Here is a 16,604-nt window from a genome sequence, read left to right as displayed (position 1 = left end):
TGACGAATCTGTGAAACATTTCATAACATGGAAGAACCTGGAAGGCATTATGCTGAGCGAAATTAGTCAGAGGCAAAAGGACAAATATTGTATAAGACCACTATTATAAGATCTTGAGAAATAGTATAAACTGAGAAGAACACATACTTTTGTGGTTACTAGGCGGGGAGGGAGGGAAGGTGGGAGAGGGTTTTTTTACTGATTAATTAGTAGCTAAGAACTGCTTTAGGTGAAGGGAAGGACAATACTCAATATATGGAAGGTCAGCTCAACTGGACTGGAACAAAAGCAAAGAAGTTTCCGGGATAAACTGAATGCTTCAAAGGTCAGCGGAGCAATGGCGGGGGTTTGGGGACCATGGTTTAAGGGGACTTCTAAGTCAACTGGCAAAATAATTCTATTATGAAAACATTCTGCATCCCACTTTGAAATGTGGCATCTGGGGTCTTAAATGCTAACAAGCGGCCAACTAAGATCCATCAATTGGTCTCGACCCACCTGGAGCAAAGGAAAATGAAGAACACCAAGGTCACACGACAGCTAAGAGCCCAAGAGACAGAAAGGGCCACATGAACCTGAGACTTACATCATCCTGAGACCAGAAGAACTAGTTGGTGCCCGGCCACAATCGATGACTGCCCTGACAGGGAGCACAACAGAGAACCCCTGAGGGAGCAGGAGATCAGTGGGATGCAGACCCCAAATTCTCATAAAAAGACCAGACTTAATGGTCTGACTGAGACTAGAGGAATCCCGGCGGTCATGGTCCCCAAACCTTCTGTTGGCACAGGACAGGAACCATTCCCGAAGACAACTGATCAGACATGAAAGGGACTGGACAGTGGGTAGGAGAGAGATGCTGATGAAGAGTGAGCTAATTATATCGGGTGAACACTTGAGACTGTGTTGGCATCTCCTGTCTGGAGGGGGGATGGGAGGATAGAGAGAGTTGGAAGCTGACAAAATTGTCACGAAAGGAGAGACTGGAAGGGCTGACTCATTAGGGGGACAGCAAGTGGGAGTACGGAGTAAGGTGTACACAAATTTATATGTGACAGTCTGACTTGATTTGTAAACATTCACTTGAAGCTCAATAAAAGTTAATAAAAAAAAAAAAAAGAAAGAAAGCTAAAGAAAACGAGACTAGTCTAACATGATACTCGAAAATTACTTTAATAGAAAATTTCTTTGGTACTACTTTTCCCTCATTCCATCAATATCAGAAGACTTATCTCATACTAGAATCTTTGATCCTTAATATTGTTAAATATGATCTATGCTTCTAACTATTATCATCATCATTTAAGGACTATGGGTCAGGAAGATTAACAAAAATCAGTCATTATAAGAAATCTGAGGAAGTCTCCCAAAAAGAAAATCAGAAACCAATCCTAATAAAATAACCAAAACGAGAGAAGCCCGTTATGACACATGATAAACAGTTCCATCCCAGGTGATGGTTATGATACAGTGAAAAACTAAGTGTTCCTACCTGATGCAGAGACTCGGGGCGCAGGCTCCAGAAGTCCCACACCATGTCGGGATCCTTCAGGTGCGTTTGAGGGTTTCTCTTTTGGCTGTGGATAAAGGAGGGGAACTAAATGGGACAAAAAAAAAATAATGACAAAACTAAGTTTACAGGAATTATGGTGTCACCAGGCAATGTTTCTTTCTGTTATACATAAGGTCATCATGAGTCTGGGCCGACTTGACAGCAACTAACAACAACAAAGCATTATACTTTGCTTATTGCTAGGTTTATGGATTATAATTCTGAACAGTTCTAGAATTTTCACCTGTGAAACCCTCAAATGAAATTCATGCAACATAGGCAGCTAGTGCCTAAGATACCTAAAGTATTTCAAACACACTCAAAGCTATAGCATGTCTTTACGGAAACAATGCACCCGCCCCCGTGCACAGACACACACCTCCTGCTGATGCTGAGCATGTACAAACACCCACTACTCATTCCCAGGGCAAAGCCCCTCTTTTTACTAATGCTCCAAGCTCTGCAAGGAAAAGTGAACTCTGTGCATTGGAGCCAATCAATCTTGAAATGCCAAATCTAAGACCAATGGTAACTGTTATTTGATCTAACAAAAATATACTAAATACAGAAAAACGTTTACAAAGGCAATCCAGCCAACAGAAATTCTCTTCTTTCTGCCTTTGCCAGGCACTCTCCTCAAGTGCCAACCTATACAGAGTATTTGAAATCCATTCAAATTAACAAACATTTATAGAATCCAGAGTACTATAGCACCTACCAATAAGGCATCCCTGATGAAGAAAATGGGAGTGTTATTTCCAACGAGATCCCAGTTACCATCTTCTGTGTAAAATTTCACTGCAAACCCCCGAGGGTCACGAACTGTGTCAGCTGAGCCCAATTCTCCAGCTAGAAAACAAATAGGAAAAATGAAGCATTAGGCAGAGTACCTTGCATTCAAGAAGCCCAAAGCCATAAACATGGGTATCTATCCTTTTCAATCCATTTTCTAGAAGTGAGTTAGCTGTTCAGATGCCTGGGTTATTATTTCCACCACCCACCAGCCAATTTGATCTACAAATTAAACATAAGAACTAACTGAGAGTAATAAGAGAATACACATAATAATAGCTAAAAAGGTTATCCATTTAACATAAGAAGATAGCTTTGTTTACAGATAATTAAAATTTAAACTAAAATAGTGGAAGAGAATAATTAGTAATATCAAGGTAGCGAACAAAGACAATAAAGTGAGTTGCAAAATTATGAGGTTAGTATTAAGGAAAAGAATGAGAAACTAATTTGCTCTGGAAACATTCACCTAAATCACAATTTAAAAAAAGAAGTAAAATATAGATTGTCATTCTCAAGTTTTTTTTTTTTTGCATTCTACCAAACCAAAAACATATCCAATGCTGTCAAGTCAATTCCAACTCACAGCAACCCTATAGGACAGAGTAGAACTGCCCCATAGGGTTTTCCAAGGAGCAGCTGGCAGATTCTAACTGCCAACCTTTTGTTTAGCAGGCAAGATCTTAACCACTGCACCACCAGGGCTCCTTACACTCTATAAGATTTTAAAAATGCAAAAGCATGGAATGATAGAGACACAGGATTAATTACACATGGTGGTATACCAAAGTGTGGTATGATAGATCTGTTGTTGTTGTTGGGTGCTGTCAAGTCAATTCCTACTCATAGCAACCATATGTGACAGAGCAGAACTGCCCCATAGGGTTTTCTTGGCTGTAATCTTTATGGAAGCAGACTGCCAGGTCTTTCTCCTGCAGAGCTGCTGGATGGGTTCAAACCACCAACCTTCCAGTTAGCAGCTGAGTACTTAACCATGGCACCATCAGGGCTCTAATACTTACTAATTCTGTCACATGAGGAAAATCACTTAACCTTTCTGAAATAAAAATAGTTCTTACGAAGTAGCTCTACAGATCTGAGATAATGTCTGTGACACACTAACCCTGGTGAGCACATAGTTAATTCTCAATAAATGGCAGCTGGTATCATGGTTATTGAATAAGATCCTCATCCTAACGCTTCCATGTGAGGCGAGTGATCACCTGTAGGCAAGTGCTTTCCAAATGTCAGAATTGCAGAGAATGGCCTCTGTGTAGTGCTGTGTAAAGATCTCAGCAAACAAAAATATAAGCAACTACCTACATGTCTCAAAACATTGTTTCTACTATATAAACCTTGCTACCATTGGAGAGATGCTTATTTCCTGTTGTGTAATAAGTTTTTCTTGAAAGTAAGTTATAAATGCCCCAAATAAGTTACAGGGTTGAGTTTATCAAGCTATACCAGTCACGCCAATAGACCAACTTACCAACAGTGGAGAATCGAACTGCAATGGGAGTCCTCTTTCCAATATGCTCAAACACCTTTGCCTTGGAGTATCTGGTAATGTCATGTGTGACCTCAAAGTAGCCAAAGGCCCCTAAGAGAAATACACATAAACCGTCACCATGAGACCATCACTCAGCCCATGAGGCCTTCAACACTCTTCCAGGCATCTGGGTGACTACAAAGAGAAACTGAAAGTTTAGCCCTGGCCTTCTTGGAGCTTCTAACATGAAGGGGAAGGGGAGACAAACCCAAAATAATGAGAATCAGATACAAAGCCCTATTAGCATTTAGTGCTAAGCCAAGCACCACGGAGCTGAAGTCAGAAGAAGAGTGGGGCTGGGAGTGTTTAGGCAAGGTTAACCAAAGGACATGAGCCAATAGAGCCTTGAAGCACAGGAGGGATCTAGAGAGAAACAGAAGAATAGGAAGGAGAGTAGAGAAAACACAGGGGAGAACAGACTAGACATATATTAAAGATGCCACAGGGCCAAACGATAAGCTGAACAGCATATCAAAGTCATGATAAAAGTCATGGAGGAGATGGGAAGAAGTCTTATCTAGGAAAAAGAAGAGATGAAGACAGCGGGAACTCCTAACTGAAGTCCAAATAAGCAGGTCAAGGGAAAATTTTTTCTTCCTTTCTGTTGTTTTATTTTCCCTATTGAGTCGCTTTCTTTTAAACACAACCACCATCTTTTGTTTCTGCCATAAAAGCAAGATAAAAGTTTTACAGATTTGTAGGACAAAAGGGAAGGAAAATCACCCCAGACCCACCACCCTAACACAACTATCTTCAATTTCACACAGTTTGTTCCAGTATTTGTCTAATAAGTACACCATTTAAACCTGCTTGCAATGATGCAAAGTGTCTACACCTCTTTATTTTTTTAATTTCCCCACTGAACTATACAATGGAAGATATATTCATGATTACAATTTTTTATTTTTAATGAAATAAACTGTTTTCTATATAATATTCTATCCAGGGCAATACCTGTTGCCATCGAGTTGATTCAGACTCATAGCGACCCTATACAATAGAGTAGAACTGATCCATAGGGTTTCCAAGGCAGTTGTCTGTATGGAAGCAGACTGCCACATCTTTCTCCTCAGAAGCCGCTGGTGGGTTCAAACCACTGACCTTTCGGTTACCAGACAAGGGCATAACTACTTCGCCACCAGAGTTCTGTATCCAAGGCAATTACCTCATTTAATTAATAATTCCCCTATAGATGGAAATATTTCTTTCTAACAGGGACAAAGATTTGACACGTCTATTAAAGGAACATTTCCCTTCGGGAAATAATTTTGACCCAGGAACGATGAAACAAGGCTGGTACGACAAACGAACATAGCTCTCACCTGCTCCTTTAGCATGCACGACTCTCTCAGGAATTCTCTCTCGGTCAAAGTGAGCCATTTCATCAGTGAAAACCACATCCTGAACCAGAAGGGGTCCCCGGGGCCCTACTGTCATAGAGTTAAGTTTGTCTCCTACAGGGTTGCCGGCTCCAGTGGTCAGGACACTAGGTCTCTAAGTGAACACAAGAGGGAAAAAAGCATAGAGGAGTCAACACAATGAAACTCTTAATTTATATGCTCATCCACGATGTCATTTAGTTGATTCCGACTCATGGCGACCCTATAGGACAGAGTAGAACTGGCCCGTAGGGTTTCCAAGGAGCAGCTGGTAGATTTGAACCTCTGACCTTTTGGTTTATAATCCAGCTCTTAACCACTGTGACACCAGGGCTCCTATATGCTCATAGTGTACATCATTTTCCAATTTTTATACCTTTTTCCCTAACTCTTTCTAAATTTCCTGTGTCCAAAATATTGAAATACTACAAGATGTGCTATTGTCTGAAATTTATCATCAGATCTCAGAAATCTTTGATAAATCGCAACACCAATCTGCTAAGAAACTTGGTCTGAAGAACAGAAACACAGCTGAATAACCTGCCAACAGCTTAGCACCTCCTCTAGAAAGACTCAACTCCATACAGGAAGCCCCCACACAGGGATCCTCCAAAAAAGGACCATACGTGTTTTGCACTGAATGTCCAAACTAATAGCAAGAGGATGGTCTCCTAACCAGACCATCTGCTGGTTACTGCTTTGCTCAGTAAACTGTTTTGTTACTGCTACGAATGTTAAAATACATCATCCTCTATAATGAAGTCCTTTTTCTCAGGCAGTGTATAGTAGCTATCCATAACATTTCTTTTCAATTCCAGGGGAGAAAAAAGTCAAGGGCTTTTACTGTCACTAAGAATAAACTGTTACTGGCAAAACGGATTATAGTATTAATTTTCTAAGATGTCAAATGTCCCTGAAATGGGATAGGTTATTTTACGGTCATAAAGAACTAGTTTAATTCACCCAATTCTTGGATTTCAGTTACATCAGAAGCCTCTCAGCTGTCCCTCCTCTAGGGTCAGAACAGCATTCTTTAAGTCCCACATAATCCTGGGCATCTCTTAGCTTTGTATTGTCTTGCTCCTGTCAAACCTCCATTTTTGATGACAGACAACTGCCTCTCCAATGTCTTTCCCTGGGCACCAGGAAATCAGGAGAGACATGTGGATGAAGCAAAGCTAAGCCACCTCCATCCTGGGGAACGACTCGAGGTCTACTGATTAAAGGCAACCTTACCAACTTCACACACCCAGAAAAGCATTGTTTTTAGTATTTCACAGACTCCACCCTCCCTGGGGTGGGGTGTATAATTTTCACCTTTTCGTGCACTCATCTTGCATTTTAAAATGAAATTAATACCTGCCTCTTCTCTAGAAGGCGATATGGAGGGTGGCGGTGGTGCTTTAATAAAATACCATGAACTATTTGGGAAAAGGCTTGAAATTTACAAACTTAATGAACAAGACTCTCTCTCTCTCTCTCTCACACACACACACGTAAACCCTCCTGGCCCACTAGAGTTCCACCAATATCAAAATGGGAAGAGGCCTATACGGTACCATGGAGAAACCATGAGTGCTGGCACCACAGAGCCTGGGTCCAACTTCCAGCTCTGCCAAGTACCAGCTGTATAGCTACTGGCAAGTTACTTGTTGAAACTTCTGAATCCCAGTTTTTCATCTGTGAAATGGACAGAATAACAACTATATCACAGAATGAATTTGTGGATTAAAAGAGCTAAATGTATGGAAAATGCAGGCCATGCACTAGGTATGAATATGAGAACCATTTTTCTGGCTGTGGAGGTCCCTAAGTGGTGCAAATGGTTTGCACTCAACTACTAACCTAAAGGTTGGCAGTTCAAACCCACCCAGCAGCACCTTGAAAGAAAAGCTTGGCAATCTGCTTCTGTAAAGATTATAGCCAAGAAAACCCTATGGAGCAGCTCTGTCTGTAACACAAGGGGATGCCATGAGTCAGGGCTGACTCTACAGCAGTGGTTTTTGTTTGTTGGTTTGTTTGTTTGTTACTGGCTGTAAGGAAGTGATGTAATAGCAGAAGAAGCAGAGCATTTATGTCTTATTTTTCAAGAACTCATGACAGATGTACACTCATCCACCAAGATTCTCTCGACCTTTAGCCATCTAGCCACAAACCCTTCAACACTGTCAGTGAGTTTAAAGGTCCAGTCAGCGGTTACCACACAGTAATACCCTTTGTTCTAAAGAGACACATGCTAATACATGTAACACTGCACATTTATGTTTTTTAAAGTAAAATATTAACCAGAAAAAGAAAACACAAAGTTGTACAATTTTACCTTCAGTTTAAACCTAATGCCTTGGTTTTCAATCTGGAATGTACACTGGAATCACCCAGAGGACTTTAAAAAAATACTGATGCCTGAGTCAACCCCTTAGAGATTTTTTTTATACAATTAGTCAGGAGTGAGGTCTGGACCATCCGGATTTTTTTTAGGCTCTCTAGGTGATTCCAAAGTGATCCACAGATTAAGAACCACTGACCTAAAGCTTTTGGATGTTTCAAAATTAAAATAATAACCTAGTTTAACGAATTAAATCTGTCTACCCCTTAAATGCTCTTTTCAACTATATAAACAAGGCACTATAGGAAACTTAAAAAAAATAAGGACATCTCATAAAGGCGAGGAATACAAGAGAGGATACCAAGAAGCTTAGTAAAAGAAAAGCTAACCATGTCAGAGTTTTGCTTAACCCATTGCCGTCAAGTCAATTCCAACTCATAGCCATTGTTCAGGACAGAGTAGAACTGCCCCACAGAGTTAGAATTTTGTTTACATGCTTGCATTTCTAATGCAGGAAAGAAGCTGCATGAGATAGGAAAGCCACATCACATGTCGCCTGCTGGTTACCAGGTCGGTGTGATACAGTCAAGAATAAAAACCATGCCCAACGAGGCAGATGCAGAGCAAGCGCCAATGAACGTCTGTTGGATGGATGGACAGATGGATGGACGGATGGGTAAGTGAAGAACTAAAGCATAAGGTGGTCTCACCATAAGACAATGAATCATGGAATCTTAAAGCAGGAATGCTGGAATTATGCCACCATTAGTCCCACCACTCGCTCAATTCAGGAACCCCCTCTATAACATCAACAACAATGAGAAATGAAACCTGGACCACACACAAAAACTAACTCAAAATGGATCAAAGACCTAAATATAAAATCTAAAACTATAAAGATCATGGAAGAAAACACATGGACAATATTAGGGGCCCTAATATATGGCTTAAATAGAATACCAAACATAGCTAAAAATGTACAAACAGCAGAAGATGAACTAGACAACTGGGGGCTCCTAAAAATTAAACACTTATGCCCATCAAAAGACTTCTCCAAAAAAGTAGAAAAAGAACCTACAGACTGGGAAAAAAAAATTGGCTATGACAAGGGTCTAATTTCTAAAATTCACAGAAAACTTGAACACCTCAACAGCAAAAAGACAAACAATTTAAATAAAAAATGGGCAAAGGATATGAACAGACACTTCACCAAAGAAGACATTCAGGCAGCTAACACATGAAGAAATGCTCACACTTATTAGCCATTAGAGAGATGAAAATCAAATCTACAATGGAAATCCATCTCACCCCAACAATAATGGCACTAATAAAAAAAAATTAAAAAAGAAAATAACAAACGTTGGCAAGTTTGTGGGGAGACCCAAACTCTTATACACTGCTGGTGGGAATGTAAAATGGTATAATCACTACAGAAAATGGTACGGCACTTCCTTAAAAAGCTAGAAGTAGGAATACCATATGATCCAGCAATTCCACCCCTAGGTATCCACCCTAAAGAAATAAGGAAGGGAAAAAAAGAGAGAGAAAGAAAAAAGTATAATATACATGGTACAACATATAATAAGGAAGATATGTGCAAAATATAATTTTAAATCACTAAAAAAAGAAATAAGAGCTGTGACACAAACAGACATATACACACCCATGCTCATTGCGGCATTAATTCACAACAGCAAAAAGATGGAAACAACTTAAGTGCCCATGAATGGATGAATGGATAAACAGACTGTGGTACATAGGCACAAGGGAATACCACACAACGATAAAAAGAATAACAATGAGTCTGTGAAACATCTCACAACATGGATGAATTTGGAGGAATTACGCTGAATGAAGTAAATCAATCACAAAAGGACAAATACTGTATGAGACCACTATTACAAAAAAAAAAGAAAAGGTTTACACACAGAAAAAAAATTCTTTGACGGTTACTGGGGATGGAAGAGAGAGGGAGGGAAAATTACTAACTAGATAGAAGACGTGTCAACACTGGTGAGGGGAAAGGCAATACACAATACACAAGAAGTCAGCACAACATGACCAAGGCAAAGGAAGACACTGGGAGGGATGCAAGAATAAAGGGCAACTACAGTAATTACTATTACATAGACAATTCTGCAATAGTATTAACAAGCAATAATCTAGGGATGGATACATAGGTAGATAGGTATGTTAAAGAGGTGTGTAAGGGTATAAGGGAGCACACCCACCTGCATATAGGTTTGGTGACCTGTATTTCTACATACATAATTGTAGGTGCTACATGTATATTCATATAGACAACAGAGCACACAAAGGGCACAGACATATCCAAACATCTTGCAGGATGAAGTTTCTAGGCTTGAAGGTGAAGGACCATAAACTCGGGGGACATCTACGTCAATTGGCACAACACAGTTCATAAAGACAGTGCACTGCATCCTACTTTGGTCAGTAGTCTCTGGGGTCTTAAAAGCTTGAGAGTGCCACCTAAGATACAACTATTGGTCTCTTCCCGTCAGGAGCAAAGGAGAGTGAAGAAAACCAAAGACTCAGGGAGCAGTTACTCCAAAAGACTGAAGGACCACTTGAACCACAGCTTACATGACCCTGAGACCAAAAGAACTAGACGATGCCCAGCTATCACTACTGACCACTCTGACTAGGATCACAACAATGGGTCCCAGACAGAGCAGGAGAAAAATGTAAAACAAAAAATCAGATTCACAAAAAAGACCAGGCTTACTGGTCTAACAGAGACTGGAGGAACCCTGGAGTCTATGACCCTAAGGCATCCTTCTCACATGGAACTGCAGCCTTTCCTGGAGACCACCTTTCATAGACATGGCTAGACCATAAAATAAACACTAACAGCCAAGAGCAACATGTTCCTTAGAACAATCAATTATATGAGCTTAAAAGGACAACATTTGCCCAAAAGGGAAGACGAGAAAGCAGAAAGGGTAGAGAATCCAGAGGAAAGGAAACGGGGAACCCAGGGTGTGGGGAGAATGCTGACGCATTGAGCGGAATGCAACCAATGTCATGGAACACTTTCTGTACAAACTATTGAATGGGAAACTAATTTGCTCTGTAAACTTTTACCTAAAGCACAATTAAAAAAAAAAAATTAAACCTGGGTTGAATAAAGTAAGGTAAAAAGGTAGCATTTAAGTTGGCCACACTTAGTATCTCTTCTCATTCCATCCTCAAATAAATCAATGTGTCCTATTTTATAATAACTTCCCTGGACCAAGTGTGGCAGTGAAAGTTTCACCGTGGTCAGCAACACAGAAGTGAGGCCAATGGGCGAAGACTAGAAAAGAAAAGGCCCCCTTGATTTGAGGGGAATGTTTAGGCCAAGACTGATTCAAACTAAAAGAAAGAATTTATTAGATGGTGAGGAGAAGGATGTAATGCATTTGTTGAGATGAAAACAGTTTAATGCAATAAAGACTTACTAAGTAAAATGAGAATGGACCACAAAAAGCACATTTTTAAGTCGTTTCTGAAAAAACGTACAAACCTTAGAGAAGTTTCTAGAAAATAACAAAATCCCAATGTAACCAGAGGTATTGCTTCATAATGTCCTCTGAGCTCAGTAATATCTTTACATTATAGAAAAATAAAAAATGGACACAGGTTAAGGGCTCTTTCCTACAGTACCCTAAGACAAGGAATGGACAGCAGTTGTTTACTACATCTGTTTGTCTCAAAGAAAGCCATATTCCAACTACATCTCTAAAAAATTAGGCAAAAAAAAAATCTACTTAGGTTTCCCTTTCTACTCTCCAGTAATATTTAGTAATACTCAGAAAACTCTGAAGTGCATATGAAGACTTAGATTAAATTCATTCAACAACATTCAAAATATGTTTATTGACTGTTTAGTATGTGTTAGGCTTGTTCTATGTGCTGGGAATTATATCAGCAAACAAATCAAAATTCTTGCCTTCAGGGAGTTTACATTCTATTGGGGATGTTAAGGGCTATATATTTTTTTATTATTATTTTTATTGTGCCTTAAGTGAAAGTTTACAAATCCAGACAATCTCTCATACAAAAATTTATATACTCCTTGCTACATACTCCTAGTTGCTCTCCCCCTGATGAGACAGCACATTCCTTCTCTCCACCCTCTATTTTCGTGTCCATTCGGCCGACTTCTGACCCTCTCTGCCCTCTCATCTCCCCTCCAGACAGGAGATGCCCACATAGTCTCATGTGTCTACTTGATCCAAGAAGCTCACTCTTCACCAGTATCATTTTCTATCCGATAGTCCAGTGCAATCCCTGTCTGAAGAGTTGGCTTTGAGAATGGTTCCTGTCTTGGGCTAACAGAAGGTCTGGGGACCATGACCTTTGGGGTTCTTCTAGTCTCAGTCAGACCATTAAGTCTGGTCTTTTTTACGAGAACTTGAGGTCTGCATCCCACTGCTCTCCTGCGCCTCCAGGGGTTCTCTGTTGTGTTCCTCCCTGTTAGGGCAGTCATCAGTTATAGCCAGGTACCATCTAGTTCTTCCGGTCTCAGGCTGATGTAGTCTGTGATTTATGTGGCCCTTCCTGTCTCTTGTGTCTTTGGTGTTCTTCATTCAATTGGGATGAGACCAATTGATGCATCTTAGATGGCCACTTGCTAAGTGCTATATTCTTTATAGTAGTAAAAGCTTAGAGACAGCTTAAATGTCCAAAAGTAAAGGCACAATTAATTAATGATGACACATCTATAAGATGAACCACTATGCCACCATTAAAAACTGCACCTACACAGAATTTTTAATAACATTGAAAGTACTAAGAAATTTAGGTAACTTAATTATAGGTCATTTTCATTTTCTTTATACTTTTTTCTATTTTCCTGCTTTAAATAATTTTTAAGTAAAAAAGGCCTTCTCTATGTCTCAACAGCAGAAGCTTTTCAAATTATATATATTTTTTCATCGGCTCAACAAAGGCAATGTGATTCACTTTCATGTAATAAGCAGACAAATTTCCTAAAATCATTTTTAATAAATATAGTGTACCATAAATATACAAATACAGTGTACCAAAGAAGAACTGATGTCTTTGAATTATGCTGTTGGTGAAGAATATTGAATATACCATGGACTGCCAGAAGAACAAATTCATCTGTCTTGGAAGAAGTACAGCCAGAATGCTCCTTAGAAGCAAGGATGGCGAGACCACATCTCACATCCTTTGGACATGTTATCAGGAAGGATCAATCCCTGGAGAAGGACATCATGCCTGGTAAAGTAGAGGGCCATCGAAAAAGAGGAAGACCCTCAACAAGATGGACTGACACAGTGGCTGCAATAATGGGCTCAAGGATAACAACGACAGTGAGGATGTCACAGGACCAGGTAGCGTTTCCTTCTGTTGTACATGGGGTCACTGTGAGTTGGAACCGACTTGACGGCACCTAACAACAACAACACAGTGTACCACTGCAAGTGTCCTCTCCTAATCCCTTTTCTAACCACTTTCTAAAAACTCCCTAAACTGTGCTTAGTTTACATCTGTGTGTATAAACTTAGAGACAATTCAAAGTTTTATTTGCAGTTATGCACATCTTCAGCTTAAACTGGCTTCATATAAATATAAGTATACATATAGTCATTTTTAAGGGGGAAGTCCCTAAACAAGACCCCTTCCCTCCCTTCTCATACTTCAAAGATATAAGAGATGTATTAAATAGCGGCTGTCCATCTCAGAGGGGAAACTCTTCAGAGAATGAGTCACTATTGAGCATAAGCTCTTAAATAAGTTTAAACCACTATAATTCATCAGTTATAATATATGCATTTTTTAAAATATTTTAAGATCTCTGAAATTGGGGAACATCTTATAATCTACGGCATCTTAGCAATGAGTCATGGTGTCAATTGGCAGAGTTCTTTCTTAGTAGTATATAAAATATTGGTGTGTTTTACAATGAATGGCATCTTAGATACCATGAAATATGGTACATTAACTTAAGACTGGGAAAGTACTACCTAAAACAATCTAGTTGAAAAAAAAAAATTAAAGCATTCAGAAATGCTATTTTTACTATTCTAATATAATTTTTAAGGAGCCCTGGTGGTACAGTAAAGTGTTTGGCTGCTAACCAAAAGCTCAGTGGTTCGAACCCATCAGCCGCTCTGTGGGGAAAAGATGTGGCAGCCTGTTTCCATAAAGATTACAGCTTTGGAAACCCTGTAAGGCAGTTCTACTCTGTCCTATAGGATCACTATGACTTGGAATCAACTTGACAGCAATAGATTTTAGTTTAATATAATTCCTGCTCACATCTCTTATTATCTGCGATCCACAAAAATATCTGTCTAGCAAAAAAGAAAATAGAAACCTCTATAAAAGATGCTACATTTAGTGTGTAAATATCTTTCTGTTTTCAGAACTGATACAATGAACAGTGAGTGGCCAATCAACACTGACTACAGTAAAGGGTGGGGGGAGGGCAGAACAATGTGTGTGCTTCTGATCATAAGGGAGACTGATCTGGAAGAGGTGAGACAGAAGAGACCCAAGGACGGGGCGCCTAAGACAGCAACGTTCCCATGCACAAAAGAAGGCTCTGCAAAGCAGAACGAACATGTGAGGGAAGAGAGGGAGACCTGGAGCCTGTCACAAGATCCAAGAACTGAGAACTTCAGGCCAGGGAGAGGGGCTGACACTGGCACTCACTGCGAAAGGATTGTATAGAGTGAGGACTGAAAAAAGGCCACTGGGCTTGGAAAGCTGGGGTCTCTGGTGACCAGTGCCATGCCAGTTTGTATGATAAATAAAATAACAGCAGAGCCAGGCACGGACCAACGACGACATTGTGGCATAAACCAAGGAATGTAATTTAGCCAACTGGGTGCATCTGAAGTACTATAAAGCATTGCTTGTTAATTTTTTTAACTTTCAATCCGTGGCTCTAGAGGCGTAAGTTAGATTGAAGAAGTTGAGGGATGACTAGGAGGGAAGGAAGCAGGAGCTCCGATTACAGTCTCTTTTGAGAAATGTGTTGATAATAGGAGGCAGAGAGCGGAGGCACCTCAGAAAGAAGGCAGCAACCACCCTGTAGCCTAAGTCTAGGGTCACTACCATGGTCAGTTTCATGCAATCAAGCACTGCAATCAACCCCAACATAACAGTAAAAACTCCATTTTTGAGGTCAAACCTCCAGCGAGCTCAAGCATTTTGAGTAATTTTGAACTAGTGAGTAGAGAGCGGTGAAAACCAGCCCTCCAGAGCTACGAGCGATGACAAAAATATCTAAGAAAGGAAAGACGTGGAAGGTTACACCTGATTAGATGAGCACAGTCGGATGAAGCCACTCTGAGCACAACCTGAAAAGGCAGAGATGGCAGGAGGGAAAAAGAGAAGTGGAGGAAGGAAAAGCCCCCAAAACATCAGAAGCTGCCGGCACCTGACAAGGGTGAGGAGAGCTGGAGGGTGGGATGCTGGGAGAGAAACAGCTGGTGGGAAAAATAATTTATTATACAGCTTGTCAGCAGGTCAAGGGCATACACGGTGGCCTTAAGGGCACCCAGGTCACATTAAAATTTCAACAATCCCACAGTGGCCCCCTCTGCAGGACAGAGGGTAGTGTCCAGGTGGGTACAGTATTTAGAACCAGGGTTCCTCCCTAGTTCATTTCAGCACTCATTCATTCATTCACCAGTATGGCCTCGTCCTTCCTGTCCTCATGAAAAGAAGCACCCATACGTCTCCCATACGCATAGTCCAGGTCTGCAATCATAGAGGAAGGAGGTCAGAGGGCTCCTGCAGGGCAGGAAGTGACCGCTAAAACCATAATATGGCCACATCTTCCTATAGCCTGCGCCCTTGCTTTTTACAAGCAGCATATTAAAAAAAAAAAAAAAAGGTCATGATGCAAGCTTTGAGCTTTCCCTAGTGCTTAAATAGAGGGAGAGCCTCAATGAGATGGATTGACAGTGGCTGCAACAATGGGCTCAAACATCCCAATGATTGTGCAGATGGTACGGGACCAGGCAATGTTTCATTCTGTTATATATAAGGTTCCTATGAGTCAGAGCCAACTCCATGGCAGCTAATAACAAAATAACCAAAAAAAAGAAAAAAAACTTGTTGCCATAAAGTTGATTCTAACTCATAGTGACCCTACAGGCCAGAGTAGAACTACCCCAGAGTTTCTAAGGAGCAGCTGGGAGATTCAAACTGCTGACCTTTTGGTTAGCAGCCTAGCTCTTGAACAACAACAACAAAATAGAGGGCAGCTATTTCTGGCTCATGGCTAACCAAAAAACACAAAGATGGAATCCATGCAGTTGACTGAAGTACACATAAATTTCTAATTTCCCTTTTTAACTACTATTTCTGGAGCGCCTACCATATGCAAGGCATTATCCTAGCTACCTTCACAGAAATTATCTCATTTACAAAAAAAAAAAAAAAAAAACCTGTTGCCATTGAGTCAATTCCAACTCATAGTGACCCTATAGGACAGAGTAGAACTACCCCTTAGGGTTTCCAAGGAGCTGCTGGTAGATTCGAACTGCCAACCTTTTGGTTAGCAGCTGAGCTCTTAACCACTGCGCCACCATTTAAGTCTCCCAATAAACCAGTGAGACAAATATTATTATTTCCTTTTAGTGGATGCAGCTATCTGCTCAGAGAAGTAAAGCGACTTTACCTGATATCATGAATTGAATTGTGTCCCCAAAAAATATCCGTCATGGCTAGGTCATGACTCCCAGTATTGTACGATTGTCTACCATTTTGTCATCTGATGTGATTTCCCTATGTGTTGTAAATCCTATCACTATGATGTAATGAGAGCAATAAGTGGCAATTATATTGATGAGATCTACAAGATTAGATAGTGTCTTAAGCCAATCTCTTTTGAGATGTAAAAGAAAGCAGCACTCAGAACAGAACTCATCCTTTGGACCTGAGGTTCCTGCACTGAGATGCTCCCAGAACCAAGGAAAGACTGATCACAAGGACCTTCCTCCAGAGCCAACAAGAGAGAAA

At 40.4% G+C, this 16,604-nt stretch overlaps 1 protein-coding gene across 1 annotated transcript in view; it reads right to left on the bottom strand.

Annotated features, from left to right (window-relative positions):
• The window catches only part of CAT (catalase), a 58,756-nt gene that overhangs the window by 23,870 nt on the left and 18,282 nt on the right, over positions 1-16,604 (bottom strand). Inside the window, exons 2-5 of the mRNA XM_049889410.1 lie at positions 5,216-5,387; positions 3,834-3,944; positions 2,271-2,401; positions 1,493-1,597 (exon numbers count right to left, since the gene is read on the bottom strand). Of these exons, the coding sequence (XP_049745367.1) occupies positions 1,493-1,597; positions 2,271-2,401; positions 3,834-3,944; positions 5,216-5,387 (519 nt within the window). The remainder of the gene's footprint in view (positions 1-1,492; positions 1,598-2,270; positions 2,402-3,833; positions 3,945-5,215; positions 5,388-16,604) is intronic.

The sequence above is a fragment of the Elephas maximus genome, chromosome 7 (assembly GCF_024166365.1).
Source record: "Elephas maximus indicus isolate mEleMax1 chromosome 7, mEleMax1 primary haplotype, whole genome shotgun sequence".
Lineage (NCBI taxonomy): Eukaryota > Metazoa > Chordata > Mammalia > Proboscidea > Elephantidae > Elephas > Elephas maximus.
Note: the sequence above shows the minus strand (reverse complement) of the source record. Positions and strands in the feature narration are given on the sequence as shown.